A 23,639-nucleotide genomic window follows, 5' to 3' on the forward strand; every position below is an offset into this window, starting at 1 on the left:
ATTTCTTGTTCAATGGGTATAGAGATCGGTTTTGTCAGATGAAAAAGCGCTAGAGATTTGTTGTCCAACCATGTACGTGTAGTTAACGCTACTATACGGTGTGTACACTTAAAAATGGGTAAGATGGTAGATTTTATGTTATGTGTTTTTTTACCACAATTTTTAAAAAAGAGTCTAGCACAGTGACGGCCACATAGAGACTCTATAAATGTTTGCTGAAAGTAAAAACAAACAAACAAAAGCAAATCATGAGGTCCCAAGTCCTGGCCTCATATATTTTCTGCAAATTTTACCTATGGGGTTGGGAATGGTTGGTTGTTTTCCTCCTTTTTGCCTTTTTAGTGTGTGCAATTTAAGATACAGCTGAGAGCAACATGGATGCAACTAGGGATGATCATACTAAGTGAGGTCAGACAGAGAAAGACAGATACCATATGATATCACTTATATGTGGAATCTAAAATATGACACAAATGAACCTATCTACAAAACAGAAACAGGATCACGGACATAGAGGACGGACTTGTGGTTGCCCAGGGGGAGGAGGTGGGGGAGGCGTGGACTGGGAGGTTAGGATGAGCAGGTGTGAGCTTTTACACATAGAACGGATAACCGACAAGGTCCCACTGTACGGCACAGAGAACTAGATTCAGTATCCTATGATAAACCATAATGGAAAAGAATATTTTAAGAAAGAATGTATGTATGTCTATAACTGAATCACTTTGCTGTTCAGCAGAAATTAACACGACATTGTAAATCAACTATACTTTAATAATAATTTTAAAAAAAGACACAGCTGAGAAAAACCAAAGTTAAGACTTTTTTGTAAAGTCATCTAACCAGTGCCATCCCCTGGGCTGGACAAGTCCTTCGTATCCATGTGACACTGACTTCGAGTCTGTCAGGCCTAGGCTGAGGTCGGCCTCACGCGTCTACAGTTTCAGAGGCTGACCACAGACCTGCCTCTGGCAGCAGCTTATAACATCCGGGGGGCCCTTTTCAGTTTACAGAGCACCCCCAGATGTGTCTACCTCACTTCAACCACTGTCTCCCCTTTACCAGGCCTCTGGTGCCTTTACACTTTGCCAGCAGGGTTGGTTTGCAGAATCGAAACCTTCGTTAAGGCTTGTCGAGGTTTGTTTTTGAAAATTGGCTGTTTCCACCCACATTCCCTTGAGATATAAATAGAAAAAAAAAAAAAAGAGGTTTAATTAGTAAAGCAAGACATCTGAGCTACGTCCACCTGATCCCTGAAAAGGAAATCTGAGAGGTTCTTACTATCGCTTTTTCAATCCTATATAAGGTAGGGCAGTAAGGCAGCAAAACCGCATCTGTTTTTTTTTTTTTTTTTGGCTCTTTCAACTCTTTTCCCTGATTCTTCTTAGAGGAAAATCTAAAACGGTGAGTAGCTGGTGGACCTACCAGACCCCAGACTCTTCTTTCTTACACGCCTTCATATCAGGTTGGTGCATGCTGTGCTCAGATTCTCTTTTCCCATGGAGTTGACACATGGATGGATTTTGACCTCCGGTAGATGGGTTTTTTGATGTCTCTGATTCCCATCCTTCAGGACAGATAGCAACCCTTCCATAGAAGGTCTGCAAGCAGCCCAAGCTCTATCCTTCCCTAACTGGAATTTGCAACACTGCATTTCTCTGGCTGGTGTGTTAAAATGCTATTGCATTTGTAACATGGTTTACTTCTGAATGGTTCGTAGATACCAATGTAAGTGGTCGACGATGTAATTAGAATTTTTACAAGAAAACAGAATCGAGTTGTTCTTTGGGTTGTATTTTTAAATTTCATCTTTAACTCCATTCAGGAGAGGGCGCTGAGACACAGGGGACTGGGATCTTTTCGATATTTGGGTTTTATTTGGATGTTCTGTCCCAGCTCTTAATACAATACTATGCTTATCACATTTTAAAATTTTTCAACAAATTTGCCTTTTCTGTGGGCCTGGGGGTGGGGTGGGGTGTGGTCCCCCCGACGCGCATGTTTCTGCTTGCCATTCACCACATCTTGTTTATTCTGTGTGAACAGGGGGAACATGAGCATCACAGATGTCCTTAGTGCTGATGACATCGCAGCAGCCCTGCAGGAGTGCCAAGGTAAAGCGGAAACAAGGCAGGGGTGGGTTGCCCTCACGTACCTCTACCTCCCGGAAAGCTACAAAAATTCAAATGTGAACTTTGCTGGAAAATTCATGGGATCGGAGAAAAACGTATTAACTAGATAACTACAATGATAAAAATATGAGATCTGAACATACGATCACATTTCTGTAAGGTGAAAGAAACTTACTAAACGTGAAAAAAAGGACTCGGTGGATGCCATGCAGCCGGTTGGAATCCCATGGTTGCATTTCTCCCACCAACTAGACCAGTGATGCTGGCGTCTTGGATACGCAGCCAGTAAAAAGAGCAGGGGGAGGCACAGGGGAGAGGAGGCGAGAGCAGGGGAGACGGACAAAGTCAAGGGGAGAGGGAGAGCTGGGAAGGGGGAAAGGAGATGAGACACAAAGCCATCCAGTCTCGGCTGCCTCAAAATCTCGGTCCCTGTAGCTCAATGCTGTTATGAAAAGGAGTATTTTTAATAACCTATGTTTTCAGCACTTTGGCCCAAAGACAGAACGCAGTCCAGTGAGCGTGAGAGTAACCCATTCTCTGTTCTTCAGACCCGGATACTTTTGAACCCCAAAAATTCTTCCAGACATCGGGCCTCGCCAAGATGTCAGCCAGTCAGGTGAAGGATGTTTTCCGTTTCATAGACGACGACCAGAGCGGGTACCTGGATGAAGAAGAGCTGAAGTAAGCTTGTCCTAAGCCCGCCTGGCCCCCGACACCGCTAGGCAGGGCCGGGGCGTAGTGGGGGCCAGCCTTCAGCGTCCAGCCTGGATGCCGGGCACTCAGCAGGTTCTCACGGAAGGGAAGAACATGAGTCGGTGGGCCACATATCTACCCACGCAAAACACGAAACATGGGCACCAAAGACTGTGGGTGCAAAAATTCATTAGTCTTAGAGGTTTTCTTGGGCAAACGGACTTATAACAGAATTCTGGAAAGACGTTTTAAAACAAAATGCCCACCGTTAGTCTCTACAATGAAGGAAACCTTTGCCTGCTAAGATCCTGACTGATTATTGCAACTGTTGGAACAGACGGTTTGCTTCAAGAGAAAGGGGTAAGCATAGAAATGTGTGTGGGTTTTCAAAACAGTCCCCTCAATCTTTATTATCCTGTAGGTTTTTCCTCCAGAAGTTTGAGAGTGGTGCTAGAGAACTGACCGAGTCAGAAACCAAGTCCTTGATGGCGGCTGCAGATAATGATGGAGACGGGAAAATTGGGGCTGATGGTATGTTCACACCTGTACACAGCATAAGAGACTTTAGCTCAGGCAGCATCCGGGGCAGGGAGCTTAGGCCATGAGATCAGACAGATATGGGTTAAAATCCCCCTTTCTTAACCTTGCTGAGCCTCAGTCTTCTCATCTGCAAAGTAGAACTAAAACGAGGATGCAAATGATTTATGTCAGGACTCTGGCATGATGCCCGGGGTGTACCATAGAAGCTGGTCCCACGGGTCACTGTCTTGTGAACCAGAAAATACTCTTCCCCTGACCAGGGTACTAGCTACTTTCCTGGCCAATTATTTGCAAGACACCCTGATGCACCTTGAAAATAATGTAAGGAATCTCCACCAGTGGGATGTGAGTCTCTCTGAATAAGGGAAGGACTGACATTCTCAAGTATGTCTCATACTAAAGAGTCTACTGACGAGTAGGAAAGCCTCTTAGCTTTCAAGGGTTTAAACAAATACGTTTTATTGGACGGTAGCCCGAAATAGTAGAGAACAAATCAATCGTCATTTATGCAGGCTTCTGCAATGCAGAGCCTTATATTCAAATTTTAGCATAATTGCATGGCTGTAGGGTTATGTTTCTCTGATTTTGTCATGTCGCTTACATGATTTTCACCTACTTTGTGCATGTCGACTCAGGAGAACTTACGTGTGGTTCTTATGGTGGTACTAATTAAAATGTAAAACTGCTACTTTAGATCCTCATTTAAAAAATCTATTCAAAAGGATACCACTATAACTTACTACACGGGACTTAACGCACCTTGTATAGAAAGCTCAGAAAAATAACTTAGGTAAGGGAAAGCTGCTTTATTTAAACCTAACCATGAAAGACTTCCAAATAGGCGAAGCTCACCGATAAATATAAAGCAAATCCCCAGTTTTCAATTTCAGTCTGTAGCATCCACACATTATTATTATTATCTTTTAGTAATATAAATTTGGGGGGTAAGGTTAGGGTTCAGTAAAGAAAAGTTAGGTCAAAGTCCTGCTCTATTAAATGTTTCCTAAATATGCAATACGTAGCTACTTAATAGGAAAAGAAAGCCTCCCATTTCTGTCCCGACTTGACCAGACAAAAGGTTGAGTGAGCACAGACTGTGATGGGTCACTATACTGAAGTCACTCATTGTCAGAGAGGAATAACTGGGTTGGCAAATTCTCACACAAGGGGCTCTATCGAAAAGCTAAAGATGTTTGTAGATTAGGCAGGAAGACGGAATGCTGCAGACTGTCAGGACCGGTGGGCAGTGACCCCTTTTCTTCCGTTTGTGCCCTTGGAGGGGGCCATGCCCATCATCTGACAATCTGCTTCGTTCCCCTTCCTCTTCAGAACTCTCACTGGCCATAGCACGTCTGTAAAGTACCAAGCCATCCTCGCTGACCCTGTTCTCACCTCTTCTGTTCTAGAATTCCAGGAAATGGTACATTCTTAAAGGGCCCAGACTATGGAGATAGCATCAGCTGGAAGGCCTCCAAAGCCCCAGGAACTGGGACACCCCGCATCCTCCCCCTAATTTATTTATTAATTTCCCCCGAAATGCTTCTGCAATTTGCCCATTGTTTTAGTGAGGTCATAAGACAGTCATCCATGACTTTTTGGTGGTGGGTATGCCCTGATGACTCCTGTAAGATCCTCAGCAGACAAAAAACGCCTTTTAAAAAAATCATCCAATAAAGACACCTTTCTCATCATCTGCTGATGTGTGGGTGTGGTTTTTTCCTCCGAGAGGTACAGTGATGAAAGTAATTTGGAGGCCGGAGGCTTTTAGGAAGAATTCTGGTCTTACCGGGCGTCAGGCTAGGGTTTTCTCAGCGATTTATCTGAGTCTGAAATGCCTATGAAGAGATTTTAGCCAGCAGAAAGTCATGCTTGCTTATGTGTTTTCTGCTACTGGGTGTTAGATTGCCACAAGAGAGATTTAAGTTAAAGCAAACAGTGCAAGACAGGAAAAAGTGAGAGGCTACCGTGGCCCTAAAGCTAAGGAGACTTGCTATGCTGGTTGAGACAGGCAGACATATTTTCAAGCTTTTTTTTTTTTTTCTTAGAAAAACAAGCTATCAGACACTTGCCGGCTCTGACCCATTCTCCTGTCTCCCCCCTCCCCCTCCCTTTCCCCTCCCCCCTTTCTCTCCCCCACACCCCCTGTTCTCCCTACCCCTCTCCACTTTCTCAGCCACTACTTTCCTGGCTCTTATTTGATACCACCTGAGCCAATTACACCCAGAATTGCCCGAACATTTGAGGCGAGCCTCAGGGTCCCATTACAGGAGTTTCATCAGGGTGGGGCAGTCTCAAGCCAGGAAATTCTCATTAGGCTGATTTCCAGGTGGCAGGTTCAAGCTGTTCTCTTGGGCTGACCCCGGGGTTGAGGACTCCTGGGAGGAAGCGAGGCATCTTCCCGGGAGCTCGTTTAAAAGCTCGCGCTTTTTACCCCAACACACAAGTTAACAACGCCCTGGCCTCTCCTGGGTTTGCTGCCATCCTGCTAAGTAGCTTAGCAACTCTGAACTCCTGTTTTTTGGAGGGCTGTGGCAGAGCAGCTTTTCAAAGTGTGGGGCATGTACCACAAGGGGGCCTCAAGATGATTTTAGGGGGACAGGGGTCAACACTGTTAAATTTAATGACCGTGTATTTATTTTAATAGGAATCAGGAAAATAAAAGTAGCACAAACCTGATTTCAATATCGCCGCTTTAGAATGAGGCTATTAGACATTTGAAAGTGTATCGATTTGAAGATTTGAAGAATGTTAAGTCACGTTGAAGGGAGAAAACCCATAAAGGTCGTTTTCAGATGAGTCAAACTGGGGAAATCTAGCCTGAAAATGAAGCACTCTTTGGGGAGAGCCAAAGAACGGAGCTGCGTCATTTCCCGGCTCTCTCTTCCCCTCTCTCGGTGCACACCTGCGCCTTCCCTGCTCTCCTCACTCCCCGGCCAGCCTGGCAGGAACTGGGTTAGTTCCTCCCCACCTCTAGCTTCCCTGGGTGTGTGACAATGTCTCCCAGGTACCAGCAGAGGGCTTTCTGGGCCAGTACCGATGACCTAAGAGCCCTGATTCCTAAAACAATCCACATGTTGTCTTCACCGCCGCACCACGTGGGTACTCTGACCCTCCTGATATTTCTATTCACTCCGTTGGCCCTTCCCAACTAAGGGCTCTTCATCCCAGCAATTCTGAAGGGGGACACTTTAAATACTCAGCGTGATCCTGTAGCCCTCTTTCCACGGGGCTCTGGCTACCATATGCCTCGGAGAAACAATGTGAAGGACGACGCTTTTAAATAATGGTTATGAGCTTTTACTCGCCTAAGCAATCCATCATCCACTGGAGCAGCAAAGGCAGCCTCACAGCATCTAGGTAAAGATCGTGGATTTCTGTTATTTCTTTCCTGTCACTCAAGAGGGGATCTGTATGGGAATAATCACTGGAGGGGTTATTTGGAGCACCCAGGGGACACTGTGGCATTGGATCGTACTGATGTTCTGAATGTCTTGGGGAAACTGCTTAGAGGATGGATGTATACAAAAGGATGAATCGCCACAAATTTTCCATACGTAGGATGATGGTCGGTTATTCATGAATTGTGTTCATTCTACTGTTTCAAAAGTACAATCCAAATTATTTTTGCCCGTTTCAATTACATCAATTTTTCGTTCTTCTAACCCAGTCCTAGGAATTTAATTTCAGTCTCTTGTCGGTAGCTAATAAACAGCAATCAAAAGGAGCCATCTCTCTATATTTAACACCCCAAAAATGTCAGCTGGTATGCTTAAATGAAACAATAATCTTGTGTGGTCTTGATCCATACCAATTTTTAATTATATCGTTTGCATCTGGGGTGTTTGGGGCAGGGGGTGAGTATTCTACTCTGAATGCAGGTAATAACAGCTCTGGGCACTTGAACATACCTGTGAATTAGCACTTTTCATTTTGGGGGTTATTTTTCTAAGTTGAAATTTTGTAGCAACATTAGCATTTCCAAATTTTAGTGTTAAGTATAATGTGAAAACAAAAAATGTTTTCAAAAATTTCCCTAGTTTTAGTCATCATGTAAATATAGTACAAACAATTAATTTTTAAATGTGTCCTATTCAATACGTGCCTCGTGGAAAAAAAAGAGTGAAAGGACATATAGCAAAATGTTAACAGTAGTTATCTCCAGCTGGTAGGATTACAGAACAACGAGATGAGAGTGAAGGCTTTGTCAGTGGGGGAGCATAGTAACTCGAGAAAACAAAAACCAGACATGTAGAATTCACCCAATCAACCCACCTCCAGAAAGCATGTTCTCAGCAGTAGAAGGATGTTATTTTGACTTTGAAACGAGGGCCTAGATTGCCTAGCCGGTCACAGAGCTGAAAAACCTGGTGTCTCTTATTTTCCCTAATTGCTAATAAAATAGGGTGGCAACAGTGGCTTTAATTTGGATATTTTTACTTAACTATAATTTTAGTTTATAGTTTGGTAGTTATAATTTAACGGAACACGATCGCAAAGTCAGCTTCGTGAATGTGCTTAATTGTTGAGACTAATGAAAATTATTAAAATCCTTGAAACGTTATTTAGTATTTTGCTTCAGCCTCTGCACTTTATGAAATACGCGAACAATTTTTTAACGTCTAGGTTTTCGCAGCTCTTTCCAGCTCGAACACAAAGTGTAGCAAAATGGCGAAGATGTGAAATATTTGTCTAGTTGTTCAGGTTTACAAGCTACATAGTTAATTCCGTGTAACGACTGCAGTTTTATTTTGTGTAATGAGTACTCAGGAATCCAATTTCAAGCAAAAACCTATCTTATATCTCTTCTGCTAACGTTAAGGTATGGTATTACTTTGCAAACACTTAAGAAGACAGATGAAATTGGAATCACCGGGATCGTTTCCATCTGGCCTGTTAATTGATTCACTGGAAAGGCTATTCATTTACATAATGTTTTAACTGGTTCCAAAAAGTCGACTTCTTTTGGAAGGGCGTGGATTTTGACATCGTTTTCTTACGGGTTCTACAATGAATGTAGATGGACTCACACCTTAAATTGTAAAAGGTACGTCAAACATACATCTGAGACTACACAGATATGTAGCAAACCCCTGTGTACCTACCGCCTCACTGTATCAAAGCCTGGCAGGAACTATCTGGTTGCTTTGTAATATGTCATCTTGCTTAGGCTGTAGGTATCTGGTAGGGTGGGCCGCAGGAGACATCTTGCCTGGGATTAGGAGGGTGGGAGTGAAGCAGCCACGGTACTGATGCTCCAGAGGTCGGTGCGGGGGTAGCTTACCTGCTGGCTCCCCTCCTTGCTGCTCCCAGCTCCAGGTGCGCTTCCTTCTGTGACAAAGGACACCAGCCTTTCCTGAAGGACATCAGAGTTGGGGGCAGTGAGAGACTGACATGAGTTCCAGTCTGTCCCTAGGGGCTCCAGTTTCTCCTCACTCTACCCCTCTTTACATCCATCTTCCCTTCCTGTCTGCTCTGCAGATTTCAAGCTTCAGCATCAGATGAAGGCAACAGCCTTATAGAGACTATTGAACCAGACCTCACAAGCTCAAATGTATGTATGTAATACATACATTTATATATATCACTGTATATATTACATGACTACATAATTGCATAATGCCTGTAATTCATACCTAAAAAGTTACATTATATATAATACACACATATATATATTTTTTCTAGATGGTTCTCATTCTCCAGCTGAACACTGATTTACCAAATTTCCTTCAGGTTTTTCATTTTTTAATAAAAAGAATCACATTTTGGAAGATCCTTTACAGGTGATCACAGAAGGAGACGGAGATCAAGGACAATTTTAACTGCAGGAGGGAGATGTACCCTCAGGATGAAGGTCACCTCTGAATGACACAGTCTCTGGGCTCTAAGTCAACAGAGAAAAGATCGATTACTTGACTCATGGGTCTGTTATTTCTGCCAGCAGAGAGGAAGTGGCTCTTTGTACAGGTGGCCTTGGAGGTATATATCACACCCAGACCTCTAGCCAGCAGTTTCCTCTTGGAGCTCAGTACTGAGATGAGCGTAGGGTGGAGAGAACTCAGTAAAATGTCTGATCAGCCTGTACCCGAGCTCTGTCTGCACAGCATGCAGCAGACAGAACTATGAAGGGGAAAAGTCCGTTTCTCCACCCTCCCTGTTCCTACCTCCATAATGGATCCATCAATACACTTACACTGTGTCCTTTAAGGCAGGCATTGCACTGCACAATAGGAACAAGAGGATGACTCCAGTTGGGTCCTACCATTGACAAGCTCACTTTTCTTGTTAGCAGGGAGACAGACATATGTGAGAACATGTCTAGAACCTCCCTCCCTGGAACTGTGCCTTCTTACCTGGAACTGTGCCTATATCTTATTCCCCCGGAATTTTGAGTCCACAAATTCTTTTTCTTTTTTTCAGCTTTACTGAGGTATAGCTGACATTTAAAATTGTGATATATTAAAGTGTAGAACGTGGTGATTTTATATATGCATGGATTGTGAAAGGATTCCCACCGTCAAGTTAAGAAACACATCCATTGCCTCATATATTTACTTTTTTTAATGAAAATACTTAATTCTACTTTCTTAGCAAATTTCAGTTATACAATACAGTGTTATTAACTATAATCACCATGTTTACATTACATCCTTAGACCTTATCTATCTTATTAACTGAAAGTTTGTACCCTTTTACCAGCCTCTCCCTACTTCCCTCACCACCACCATCCAGTCCCTGGCAACCATCGTTATTCTACTCTCTGTTTCGAATTCCATTTATTTTTTAAAAAGTTTCCACGTATAAGTGATGCCACACACTATTTGTCTTTCTCCGTCTGGCTTATTTCTCTCAGCATAATGCCCTCCAGCCTCATCCATGTTGTCACAAATGGCAGGATTTCCTTTTTTCTCATGGCTGAATAATACTCCATTGTGTACATATATGCCTCATTTTGTTTATTCATTCATCCATCAACGGACACTTAGATTGTTTCCATACCTTGGATATTGTGAATCATGCTGCAATGAACATGGGAGTACAGATATCTCTTCTAGATAATGACCTCATTTCCTTTGGATATATACTCACAAGTGGAATGGCTGAATCACACTGTAGTTCTATTTTTAACTTTCTGAGGAATCTCCACACTGTTTTCCATAGTGGCTGCACCAATTTACATTCCCACTCATAGTGCACCAGAGTTCCTTTTTCTCTACATCCTGGCCAGCATTTACTCTCTCTTGCCTTTTTAAAAATAAACCTGACTGGTGTTAGGTGATATCTTATTGTAGTTTTGATTTGTATTTCCCTGATTAGTGATGTTGAGTAACTTTTAGTGTACCTGTTGGCCATTTGGATGTCTTCTTTGGAGAGATGTCTATTCAGATCCTTTGCCCATTTTTTGTGTTATTTTTTTCTATTGAGTTGTATTAATTCCTTGATATTTTGGATATTAACCCCTTATCAGATGTGTGGTTTGCAAATATTTTCCTCCATTCCGTAGGTTGACTTTTCATTTTATTTATGGTTTCCTTTTGCTGTGCAGCTTTTTAGTTTGATGTAGTCTCATTTTTTATTTTGTTGCTTTCTCTTTTGGTGCCAAATCCAAAAAATCATTGCCAGGACCACTGTCAAGGAGCTTACCCCCTGTGTTTTTCTAGTAGTTTTACTGTTTTAGCTTTTAAGCTCAAGTCTTTAATCCATTTTGAGTTGATTTGTGTGTATTGTTTAAAATAGAGATCTATATACATGGATCTATTTCTGGGCTCTCTATTCTGTTCTATTGATCTATGTGTCTGTTTTTATGACAATACCATTCTGTTTTTATTCCTATAGCCTTGTAGTATAGTTTGAAATACGGAAATGAGATGCCTCCAGCTTTGTTCTTCTTTTTCAAGATTGCTTTGGCTATATGGGGCCTTCTGTAGTGCCATATGAATTTTAGGATTTTTTTTTCTATATCTATGAAAAATGCCATTAGAATTTTGATAAGAATTACACTGAATCTGTAGATCACTTTGGTAGTACTGACATTTTAGTAATATTAATTCTTCCAATCCATGAACACAAAATATCTTCCATTTATTTTGTCTTCTTCAATTTCTTTCATCAGTTTTATAATTTTAAGTGCACAGATCTTTCACTTCAGTTAAATTTATTCCTAAGTAGTTAATGCTTTTTGATACTACTGTAAATAGGATTGTTTTCTTAATTTCACTTTCTGATATTTTATTGTTAGTGTATAGAAACACAACTGATTTTTGTGTATTGATATTATATCCTGCAACTTTACTGAATTTGTTTATTCTAACAGATTTTTGGTAGAGTCTTTAGGGTTTTCTTTATATAAGATCATGTTGTCTGCAAAAGAGACCATTTTACTTCTTCCTTTATGACTTCGATGACTTTTTATTTCTTTTTGTTGCCTAATTGCTCAGGCTAGGGCCTCCAGTACTATGTTGAATAAAAGTGATTAGAGTGGGCATCCTTGTCTTGTTCCCAATCTTAAAGGAAAAGCTTTTAGCTGTTCACTGTTGAGCATGATGTTAGCTGTGGTTTTATCATTTATGGGCTTTATTATGTTGAGGTACATTCCTTCTATATCCAGTTTTTTGGGAGTTTTTATCATAAAAGGATGTTGAATTTTGTCAAATGCTTTTCCTCCATCCATTGTGATGATTATATGACTTTTATCCTTCATTTTGTTAATGTAGTGTATCATATTGATTGATTTATGGATGCTGAACCATCCTTGCATCCCTGGAATAAATTCCACTTGATCATGGTGTATGATCCTTTTAATATACTGTTGAATTCAGTTTGCTAATATTTTGTTGAGGGTTTTTTGCATCTATGTCCATCAGGGGTATTGGCCTGTTATCTTCTTTTCTTGTAGTTTCTTTTTCTGACTTTGGTGTTAGGATAATGCTGGCTTTGTGAAATGAGTTTAGAAGTGTTTTCTCCTCTTCTGTTTTTGGAAGAGTTTGAGAGTACTGGTATTAATTCTTTAAATGTTTGGTAGAATTCACCAGTGAAGCCATCTGGTCCTGAACTTTTGTTGTTGGGAGGTTTTGATTACTAATTCAATGTCCAAATTAGTAATTAGTCTGTTCAGATTTTTTATTTCTTCATGATTCAGTCTTGGCAGGCTGTATATTTCTAGTGACTTATCCATCTCTTCTAGGTTATATAATTTGTTGGTTGTTCATAGTAGTTTCTTATGATCCTTAGTATTTCTGTATTATCAATTGTAATATCTTCTCTTTCATTTCTGACTTTGGGTCCTCTTTCTTTTCCTTAGTTTAGCTAACAGTTTGTCTATCTTGTTCATCTTTTCAAAAAACCAGCTCTTAGTCTCACTGGTATTTTCTATCATCTTTTTAGTATCTATCTATTTTCAATCTGACCTTTGTTATTTCTTTCCCTCTACTAAATTTGGGATTCGTTTGTTCTTCTTCTTCTAGTTCCTTGAGGTTTAAATTGTTTGAGTTCTTTCTTTGTTCTTATTATAGGTATTTATTGCTACAAACTTCCCTCTTGGAACTGCTTTTGCTGCATCCAATAAGTTTTGGTAGGGTATGTTTCCACTGTCATTTGTCTCTAGATTTTTTAATTTCCCTTTTTGATTTCTTCTTTGACCTATTGGTTCTTCAAAAGCATGTTGTTTAATCTCCACATATTTATGAATTTTCCAGTTTTCTTCTTGTAACTGATTTCTAGTTTCATACCATTTGTCATTGGAAAAGATGCTTGATAGGATTTCAATCTTCTTAAATTTATTAAAACTTATTTTGTGGTGTAATATATGATCCATCCTGGAAAATGTTTCATGTGTGCTTAAGAATGGTTATTCTGCTGCTGCTGTTTGGAATGTTCTGTGTATGTCTGTTAGGGCCATCTCGTCTAACACGTATTCGTCCAGAGGAGCCTACTCCCTCTGCACTGAGCCCAGCAGTACAGCCACTGGGAGGTGCTCTTGAATCTGTTTAAAAACTGCTTTTTGTTTGATGTGGTGCTGTGGGACTTGTGAATGTAAGCCTGGTTGGCTACCAAAGCCAGGTAACTTGGGGGCCCACACTTGGGTGGCAGCTGTAAATGTTGGGGGACTAGATGTGTGGACAAGGTCCTCCAGGAAGAAATGGTGACTTGGTTTCACTGTTGGAGTGAACCAGTGGGAAAGTCAGGGAAAGCACCCAGGTCCTGAACTTTTGTTGTTGGGAGGTTTTGATTACTAATTCAATGTCCAAATTAGTAATTAGTCTGTTCAGATTTTTTATTTCTTCATGATTCAGTCTTGGCAGGCTGTATATTTCTAGTGACTTATCCATCTCTTCTAGGTTATATAATTTGTTGGTTGTTCATAGTAGTTTCTTATGATCCTTAGTATTTCTGTATTATCAATTGTAATATCTTCTCTTTCATTTCTGACTTTGGGTCCTCTTTCTTTTCCTTAGTTTAGCTAACAGTTTGTCTATCTTGTTCATCTTTTCAAAAAACCAGCTCTTAGTCTCACTGGTATTTTCTATCATCTTTTTAGTATCTATCTATTTTCAATCTGACCTTTGTTATTTCTTTCCCTCTACTAAATTTGGGATTCGTTTGTTCTTCTTCTTCTAGTTCCTTGAGGTTTAAATTGTTTGAGTTCTTTCTTTGTTCTTATTATAGGTATTTATTGCTACAAACTTCCCTCTTGGAACTGCTTTTGCTGCATCCAATAAGTTTTGGTAGGGTATGTTTCCACTGTCATTTGTCTCTAGATTTTTTAATTTCCCTTTTTGATTTCTTCTTTGACCTATTGGTTCTTCAAAAGCATGTTGTTTAATCTCCACATATTTATGAATTTTCCAGTTTTCTTCTTGTAACTGATTTCTAGTTTCATACCATTTGTCATTGGAAAAGATGCTTGATAGGATTTCAATCTTCTTAAATTTATTAAAACTTATTTTGTGGTGTAATATATGATCCATCCTGGAAAATGTTTCATGTGTGCTTAAGAATGGTTATTCTGCTGCTGCTGTTTGGAATGTTCTGTGTATGTCTGTTAGGGCCATCTCGTCTAACACGTATTCGTCCAGAGGAGCCTACTCCCTCTGCACTGAGCCCAGCAGTACAGCCACTGGGAGGTGCTCTTGAATCTGTTTAAAAACTGCTTTTTGTTTGATGTGGTGCTGTGGGACTTGTGAATGTAAGCCTGGTTGGCTACCAAAGCCAGGTAACTTGGGGGCCCACACTTGGGTGGCAGCTGTAAATGTTGGGGGACTAGATGTGTGGACAAGGTCCTCCAGGAAGAAATGGTGACTTGGTTTCACTGTTGGAGTGAACCAGTGGGAAAGTCAGGGAAAGCACCCATCAGCTATTTGGCGCTTCAAGGAGGATCACAGCCAGCCTTTAGATGAGTGCTAAATTAGAAGCAGACCCTTAGGCAGCAGTTTGGAAAGCATGCAGTCAAATCCCTTCCAGGGAAGACAGAACGACAGGCATTTTTGTCTGCTCCCTCTGCACTGAGCCTTGGGGAAACGGCCATTGCATGTGCTCGTGTGCCCATTAAGAACTGCTCCTTTGCTTGCTATAGTCCTGTGGGTCTGGTGGATACAAATCCCACTGGATTTGAGTCAAGTGTTTTGGGGGACTGGCCCTCAGTGAGACTCTTTTTTTTTTTTTTTTTGCGGCACACGGGCCTTTCACTGCTGTGGCCTCTCCCGTTGTGGAGCACAGGCTTCAGATGCACGGGCTCAGTGGCCATGGTTCACGGGCCCAGCTGCTCCGCGGCATGTGGGATCCTCCCGGACGGGGGCACGAACCCGCATCCCCTGCATTGGCAGGCGGACTCGCAACCACTGCGCCACCAGGGAAGCCCTCTCAGTGAGACTCTTAAAAGTTGAGGTGCTGGATGTGCAGTCCAAACCCATCACTCCTCAAGGAGAAGCTAGGAGTTGGGGATTTCCTCCCAATCGTATGGAGCTGTGCAGGAGGTGGGGCTTATACGGCAAGAGTGTGTCTCAGACTTTGCTGCCCGTTTTGATGTGGGTATTTTCTCATTCACCTTCCATGTGGGAGTCATTCAGCTAGTTTCTAGATTTCTCTCAGATGAAACGACTCTGTGTGTAGCTGTACGTTCAGTGCATTTGTGGGACAAAGGATGCTCAGGAGCCTCCTACGTCTCCAAATTGGCCTCCCCTTCTCAGTTCACAAATTCTCTGTGCAAAGGATCTAATTTTCTATTTCTATAACTGGACTTAGATTTGAATCCCCATCATGCTCGGTGACAGAATCATAATTCAGGATGACATAAGGCAATCAGCCTCCTCCTCACCCTTCTTTCCCTGGTTGGAGAGAGGAACTGGGTACTCCAAAGCGCTTCATGGGAAAGGAATATCTGGTGCTCAGTCCATACTAGTGACCACTGAGTCATTCTCATTCCTCTCTAGTCTTGTGGCCTTCGGTGGTGGGTCCACCTAGGCCACAGCTAGCTTCTCTTTGTCCTCATCTTATGGCATCTCAGGTCTGGCTTTCTCTGAATTACTTCTGTGCACAAGTAAAACATTTGGTTGCTTCCTGCATCAAAGTAGCACTTACAGCCTAGACACTCACGTGGCCACAGCTACCCTACTGTTGTTGCATCATGCTTGATGCTGAGGGGAACTCTGCAAGGCCTGCCACCTCCCCAGATCCACAGGGAACAATGTACACATCCACGTCCTCTCTCCTCTGAGATCTCCAAGCACATCTAAGTATCTGTCATCATTACTCCTCCCACCTCACACCCAGGCAACACCCTAGGACTGTGAGAGGGGGGGATGCATCACTACCTAAGCTTTCTTGTTTCCTTGGCTTTTGAAACTTAAAAGCATTTTGATTTCTGGTTTTGATTTTTTTTGTTTGTTTTTATATCATTTCTCTCCTGTGGCAATCAATGCAACTGACTGAACGGGGCACAGGAGGCAAAGTAATCAAGGAAGTAGAGGCGTGCTGGGGAGAATGCTATAATGCTATAAAATGTTATCTCACGACATGTATATAGGACTTTGCACTTCATTTGTATCATCTAATGTAATATTTGCAATAACCCTTTGAGGCAGGCATTAATCTCATTTTTCAGAGGAGGAAACTGAGGTCAAAGAAGTTAAGTGAGTAGTAAAAGGTCATACACTGGTAAGTGACAAAACCAGAACTAAAATTCAGGTGTTCCAACCTAAGCCCTGGGCTCTTTCTACTACTCTTCCAACAGCATTTGTTCTGAGACAGAGGAAAGAATTCTTTAACCTGGAGTTTTCAAATTATGGTCCCTGGAGCCCCAGGGTCCTGTGCAGGTGCTTTAGGGTCCCCCAGGGAGATAGAGATTGAGGGGCGGGTAGCTCCTGGAAAAGGCCAGAGGGACGTACTCTTAGGTCTCAATCCTCTCACATTCAACCAGGGTAGCTCTGTGTCTACTTAATATATTAGAAGTTCTGACAGACTTTGGAGGGGGATAAAAAGGGGAGAGGGGATTTTGCTACCCTAGAATTCTTTGAAAATTATTACTTTAATGTCAAAACAAGTCTTTCTAACAGGAGAATGTCATACACTAAAGCAAGTAAGGACAGTTACCTTTTGTTGAATAATGACTAAGGGCTGGGAACTACTATACATACAATCATAGTCCCATTTAATTTTTTTTTTCTTGCCCAGCACAGTGTGGCTTGCAGGATCTTAGTTCCCCAACCAGGGACTGAATACAGGCCAGGCAGTGAGACTGCCAAGTCCTAACCACTGGACCACCAAGGAATTCCCACGAATTTTTTTTTTTTTTTTTTTTTACTTATTTATTTTTGGCTGCATTGGGTCTTCTTGCTGCACGTGGGCTTTCACTAGCTGCAGAAAGCGGGGTCTGCTCTTTGTTGAGGTACGCGGACTTCTCACTGTGGTGGTTTCTCTTGTTGCAGAGCACAGGCTCTAGGCATGTGGGCTTCAGTAGTTGTGGCACCTGGGCTTCAGTAGTTGTGGAACGCAGGCTCTAGAGAGCAGGCTCAGTAGTTGTGGCGCACAGGCTTAGTTGCTCCGTGGCATGTGGGATCTTCCCGGACCAGGGCTCAAACCCGTGTGCCCTGCATTGGCAGGTGGATTCTTAACCACTGTGCCACCAGGGAATCCCCACCCATTTAATTCTTAAAGTGAAATTCCTACTAGAAAAGCATTAGCCCCACCCATTTAATTCTTAAAGTGAAATTCCTACTAGAAAGGTATTTACTGTTAGTTGTTTTACATGTAAGACACAGACACTTGAGAAAGGTTACATAATCAGTCCAAGGATGCACGCCTAGGGAGTGACAGAGCTAGAATAAGTACCCAGATCTGTCTGATGTCCAAATTCCAACACCGCCTCCCTAAACGTGAAGGTCTATTTTGCCAGGCTGGATAAGAAGCCCTGTTTCCAAACCTAATCTGGGAGGGATAACCTAAACTAAAATCTTGAGTTTGGTCAAGCGGTCTGCTGCAAGGGCTTGAACTCCAAGTGCCAGACATAATGAGCCGTTCCAACTGCCACAATTCACAGGCCCCAAAAGCGGAAAAGGGCGATGCCCTGCGCTCCAAGGTCTGGGACTGGGCACTATGGGGAGATGCCAAGCTCTGCCCCGCTTAGGCCACACACCGCGCCTCGCCATGTGCAGCAAACTTTCTCCCTGAAGCCAGAGGAATCCGCGTACAGCACAGTCCGGACGGTTTGGTTTGATCCAGCGGTCACCTGAGGTCTCTCAAAGAGGGAAAAAAAAAGGCCCACAAACGCCCGGAGGGACCCTGTAGATGATAAAAATTCACGAGTTGCCTGGCTGAACGCACGACCGCCCCCTAACGCAGGGGCTTCCTTTGCACTTTCACACTACCTTCTACAGAAAACTATGTCCGTTTCATTTTTCTTTAAACACGCAACCCTCGCCTTCAGCCAGGCCAGAAATCTGCGAACAAACTAAAAAAACCGATTTCACCCTCAACTTAACTCTTACAGTTATAAGAAACACCTACCCAGGACACAAACGGGAACGAATCCACACAGTCGCGCCAGAAGAGGAAGGTGGGCTGCGAATTCTTCTTCCGGGCCGGCAGCGGCCACTTCCGGGACGACGGCGAGCGAGGCGGAAGTGCGGTCTCCGCGCGGCAGCTGTATTTGGGCGGGCAGAGGGAGGCTCCCGAGGCTGGGGGGCCGGGCCGGGATGGCGGCAGCGGCGGCCGGGGCAGGAGCTGGGGCGGCCCAGGAGAAGCAGTTCCCGCCGGCGCTGCTGAGCTTCTTCATCTACAACCCGCGCTTCGGGCCGCGCGAGGGAGAGGTAAGCGGAGCGGGGCCGCGCGCGGGCGTCCGTAAGCGGCCGAGGAGGGCGTGGGGCGGCGGTACGGCGTCGGGCCCGAGCAGCCGCAGGGTGCGCCCGGCAGGCGGCCCCGGCCCTCCCGGAGCCGGGCAGCACCTGTCACCCTGCCCTCGTCGAGCGGCATTTACCGGGCTGCTTTGTGCCAGGTGTGTGCGCGGGCCAGGGGCTACGGCGGGGGCCAGCCAACGCGGGCAGGGTGTGTTCTAGGTCCTGGATCAAAGCCTGTGTATGGAGTGAAGGTGCGTCAGGCTAATCACTCCACACAGGTGGAGTCTCTCTTCTCTACATCAATCCTGGGTGATTAAAGTTGAGTTTACGTCTTTGTTGCTAGAAGTCCCCGCCTAAAAGCGTGGAACGAGAGTGGGAGAATGTAGTCCTTTAAATGCAGGCTTGGGGGATCTTCAGAAAGGTTTTTTTCCCAAATTAATAAATTAAATCGGATGGGGGCGGGTGGGTTTTTTTAATGGTTATTTTTTAAGGTGGGGACGGTGATTTCCTCAACGGATGTCCGGCGGTAGGTTGTGTTGGCAGGAAATCACGGTCCTTTTAAAGGCTGTCGGTCCAAATGCCTGTGAACTTGCTGGGTTTAATGTGTGGGGAGGTGTAAGTCTGTGCACCTGGACACACGCTTATTTCTTAACAAGCGTTGGTGTATTATAAATTAGCATGAGGAAAGAAATCCAAAGACTGTGTTTTCAGAATAGTTGTCTAATGCTATTTCAGATGGCATATGATTTACCGATCATCACAATTACCTTTCAGGCAGGTGGGCGTTGTTTACACCGTGAGAAGATAATTTTTGTTTTTCTAAAAAAGGGTGCTTTGTTTTGTTTTGCCAGCTAACGTGTATGGCACGAGAGGTTGACAGTAAATGTAGCACTTTCAACAGCTAAGACGGAAAAAATGCTTATGTCGATGTTGTGATTCTGTTTCTTCATACTTTAGGAGGAAAATAAAATTTTGTTTTACTATCCAAATGAAGTAGAAAAGAATGAAAAAATTAGAAATGTCGGATTATGTGAAGCTATTGTACAGTTTACAAGGTAATACTTTTCAATGTGCTTTTGCAGAGTTCAGTGAATTCTTAAAACTTATGCTGGAGAATTGTCCCTAACATTCTTTTAATCTTTTTAGGACCTTTAGTCCATCAAAACCTGCAAAATCTTTACATACACAGAAGAACAGACAGTTCTTCAATGAACCAGAAGAAAATTTCTGGATGGTCATGGTATTTACATACACAGTACACCTTTTTGAATTTGTATTATAAAGTGATGGGTGATCTTTACTGTTAGGAATTCAGGAAAGTCCTCCAGTCATTGCATCTGAGGAGAGTTACAGTAGGGTTGGTGGCAGTTTAAAAATCAGACTCCTGTTTGGTGTATTTGTTATTGGGGCTCTTTTAAGAAGTTTTGGGTTGGGACATGTCCAAGTTTTTTAATTTAGGGGAAAATTTAAAACGCATATAGTTGATACATTGTGTAATTTCAGTTGATCAAACTTTGTAGGTTGTTAGGAATCCCATAATTGAAAAGCAAAGTAAGGATGGAAAACCAGTTGTCGAATACCAAGAGGAGGAGTTGCTGGTAATGTGTCATTTTTTATTTCATATTTTTAGAAAAAAATTTGTTAGTATCTTGAGTGACTTATTTTTTTCAGATTTAAGCTATGTCACTTCTGCAGAAGTTTCTCAGTGTACACACAGCAAAATTTTATGCTTATCATTTCCATTAGCACAATCTTATAAAAATGTATATGTACCGTCTCTTACGAATGCCTTCTGATCATCTGTGTTTAAAGCCCTCCTAAAAATTAGGCTTACTGGTTCATAATTGAATTTAAATACCTCTTATTTTCCACACACAACTACTATAGGACCGAGTTTATGAGCACTGTATTGCTTTGCCAAGAGTCACTGTCCCTTTGCTGTGCAATAGACTTTTTTTGCTTTCCCTTAAATTAAGATCTGTGCCATGTCTTTGTGTGGTTTGTAGGACAAGGTTTATAGTTCGGTGCTCCAACAGTGCTACAGCATGTACAAGGTAAGCGTGACATGCTTTCTGAATTGAGAGTCTAGCCAGTTACCCCAGTTTACATGGGATACTTAAAATAATTCTTAACTCTTTACATGACTGCAAGGTGACCATGTGTCCATTTTAGGGGGAGGAAATAATGGGGCCTTTGAAACAGTATTGAGGTTTATGCGTGCACTTACTCAGTACTGAGCCCTTCTCTCTTCCCAGACTTGTGCTAGGAGTATATCTGCATTAGTGAACAATAGAGTCCATGTTCTTGAGGAAAGTACATAGTGCAGGTATTTGCATGATTGAAGAAGTCTGGCAATATTATTTATGTAAACTGAAACTTAGGTGTGAGTTCAGGTTAAAAAAAAAAAAATGCCCAAAACAGGTGATTTAATAAAATTTGCAGTATCACTTAACAGTGTTTCGGTATTTTGTGACTTATAACTCAGGCTTTCTCATGTAAATATTTTCTATATTCAAAAGGAACTGGGGGATGAAATTAGTGGAATTAATGTAAAAGGAAAAGAAGAACTTCTTATATTGGGAAATTGAAGGACATAAGAAAATGACTGTTGTTTTTTTTTTTAATCTTTTACACCATTAGCTTTTTAATGGTACATTTCTTAGAGCCATGGAAGATGGAGGTGTCAAGCTCCTAAAAGAAAGATTAGAGAAATTCTTCCATCGGGTAAGTATTTTGAATTTTATTTGTAATCTAGGTAGTTATCCAAACAGACTGTTAGACACAGACAGGTTTGTTTCTCACATACAAAAAACACCTAGAAGTTGGAAATGGCCAAGAGCCTCAGGCATAGTGTGACAAGATCAGACCAGTGAGGAGACTTATTAGATTTGCACTCTTGAATCAGAGCTTCTTGACATTTGTACACAGCTCCTTAAAGCATCTTGGAGATGTCTTTTGGCTTCATCCTCGTCCCACCTGTGTCTGTCCCTGTGGGCTTACTCAAAAGCAAACTTCCTGTTTGGTGGATCGGTTAATTAGCAGAATCTCACATTCTTACAGATAGATTATGTTCACTAAACAGGCATAATCTGTATTGACTCAAGGTGAAGTCTGTGGCTGTGACACAGATGACACAGACTTTCTTCCCTTAGTGGTGATTAGTGTGATTTTTCTTTCCCAACTGATGTGAATGTGTCTACACAGTTGCCATTCTCCTTCAATGTAAATTTTGCATATTTGACCTTCCCCTGGTCAAATCCAGTTTATCTTAGAGAAATGACTCAATTTATCTTTCTCCCTACACCACCTTTGATGTCTATTTTTGAATTATTTTGTTTTTATGAAGTACTTTTCTTTCTTGTTTCTTCACTTTAATGACCATAATTATTCACTCTGACTGTCCCCTCTTCCTCTTCTTGTCTTCATTTCTCTCCTGTCCATCTACACTGACTGTATGCCCTTCCAGCGTGATTTTAGTCTAAGATGGCCCATGATATCATGTGTGGAGGTCAGTCTAATCTGAGGAGCACTGATAGGAAGACTTAAACGCTTCAAAGAGAGATAGCACAATGCTGAATGAACACTACTTATGTTTGAACTTAATTTTTTGAAATTGGTACTGATTTCAAATCCAGTTCCCTGTGACTCACCTCCGTGTTGGTCTTGGCAGTGTGCTGTTTGCTAGCATGTAATTGTACCGTAAATTAAGACTAATTATTTTCAGTTGGCAGACTACTATCTTCAATATACTATTAGTAACTTTTATGCCTTATTTTTTTCCTATAGTATCTGCAAACGTTGCATTTGCAGTCATGCGACCTACTTGACATTTTTGGCGGGATCAGCTTCTTCCCATTGGATAAAATGACTTATTTGAAAATCCAGTCCTTTATTAATAGAATGGAAGAAAGCTTGAGTATAGTCAAGTACACTGCCTTTCTCTATAACGATCAACTCATCTGGTAGGTATACCCTACGGCTTGGTGTGTAGAAGAAGAAAGTCTTTTAGATCATAAAATAGCAATGACTCCATTGATAGCATGTTGTCAAACTGGAAGTAATAGCTGGTGGGGGGTGGAGGGGTAGGATGTGTCTTTTTAGATATTGTTAAAATAAGGCAGTGATTGTTGAAACCAAAATTAGGGTAATTTTGTTTGAAATTACCAAGCAGGGGAGTTTAAAACTGGTTCCATGGAAGATAGAGAAAATGTTAGGTTGAAGAATCCTTTTTTTAAAAAAAATTAATTTATTTATTTATATTTGGCCGCATTGGGTCTTTGTTGCTGTGCGCAGGCTCTCTCTAGTTGCGGTGAGCGGGGCTACTCATTGCGGAGTGGGGGCTACTCATTTCAGTGCGCGGGCTTCTCATTGCGGTGGCTTCTCTTGTTGCAGATAATGGGTTCTAGGCACACGGGCTCAGTAGTTGTGGCTCGCGGGCTCTAGAGCACAGGCTCAGTAGTTGTGGTGCACGGGCTTAGTTGCTCTGCGGTATGTGGGATCTTCCGGGACCAGGGCTTGAATCCGTGTCCCCTGCATTGGCAGGCGGATTCTTAACCACTGTGCCACCAGGGAAGTCCCAAGAATCCTATTTTTATTTTGGTATTTTTCCAAAAACATCTTCAAAGAAACAGTATGGTAAATGTGGAAAGCATAATTTTCATACGTTTTTTTAAAAAATAAATTTATTTATTTTTATTTTTGGCTGTGTTGGGTCTTCATTGCTGCACGCAGGCTTTCTGTAGTTGCAGTGAGTGCGGGCTCCTCATTGCAGTGGCTTCTCTTGTTGCAAAGCATGGGGTTTAGGTGTGCGGGCTTCAGTAGTTGCAGCACGCAGGCTCAGTCGTTGTAGCTCGTGGGCTGTAGAGCACAGGCTCAGTAGTTGTAGAGCACAGGCTCAGTAGTTGTGGCGCACAGGCTTAGTTGCTCTGCGGCATGTGAGATCTTCCCG

General features: G+C 42.3%; 2 protein-coding genes across 4 annotated transcripts in view; both read left to right on the plus strand.

Moving 5' to 3' along the window:
* The first annotated feature begins 1,185 nt into the window (after positions 1-1,185).
* On the plus strand, positions 1,186-5,430 carry OCM2 (oncomodulin 2). Its single transcript, XM_007110427.3, has 4 exons — positions 1,186-2,114; positions 2,681-2,813; positions 3,247-3,356; positions 4,772-5,430. The coding sequence occupies exons 1-4, from the start codon at positions 2,054-2,056 to the stop codon at positions 4,795-4,797; spliced, it is 330 nt and encodes a 109-aa protein (XP_007110489.1). The 5' UTR covers positions 1,186-2,053; the 3' UTR covers positions 4,798-5,430.
* Positions 5,431-18,425: 12,995 nt separating this feature from the next.
* CCZ1 (CCZ1 homolog, vacuolar protein trafficking and biogenesis associated) overlaps positions 18,426-23,639 on the plus strand; it is a 27,747-nt gene continuing 22,533 nt past the window's right edge. The window contains exons 1-7 of one of the 3 annotated variants that reach the window (XM_028498347.2): positions 18,426-18,664; positions 19,649-19,746; positions 19,838-19,931; positions 20,212-20,289; positions 20,698-20,745; positions 21,332-21,415; positions 22,478-22,653. In XM_028498347.2, the coding sequence (XP_028354148.1) occupies positions 18,551-18,664; positions 19,649-19,746; positions 19,838-19,931; positions 20,212-20,289; positions 20,698-20,745; positions 21,332-21,415; positions 22,478-22,653 (692 nt within the window). In that variant the 5' untranslated portion in view covers positions 18,426-18,550. The remainder of the gene's footprint in view (positions 18,665-19,648; positions 19,747-19,837; positions 19,932-20,211; positions 20,290-20,697; positions 20,746-21,331; positions 21,416-22,477; positions 22,654-23,639) is intronic. The other 2 variants (XM_024119845.3, XM_028498346.2) reach the window with 2 other exon arrangements.

This window comes from Physeter macrocephalus, chromosome 14, assembly GCF_002837175.3.
Source record: "Physeter macrocephalus isolate SW-GA chromosome 14, ASM283717v5, whole genome shotgun sequence".
In the NCBI taxonomy this organism is placed as follows: domain Eukaryota; kingdom Metazoa; phylum Chordata; class Mammalia; order Artiodactyla; family Physeteridae; genus Physeter; species Physeter macrocephalus.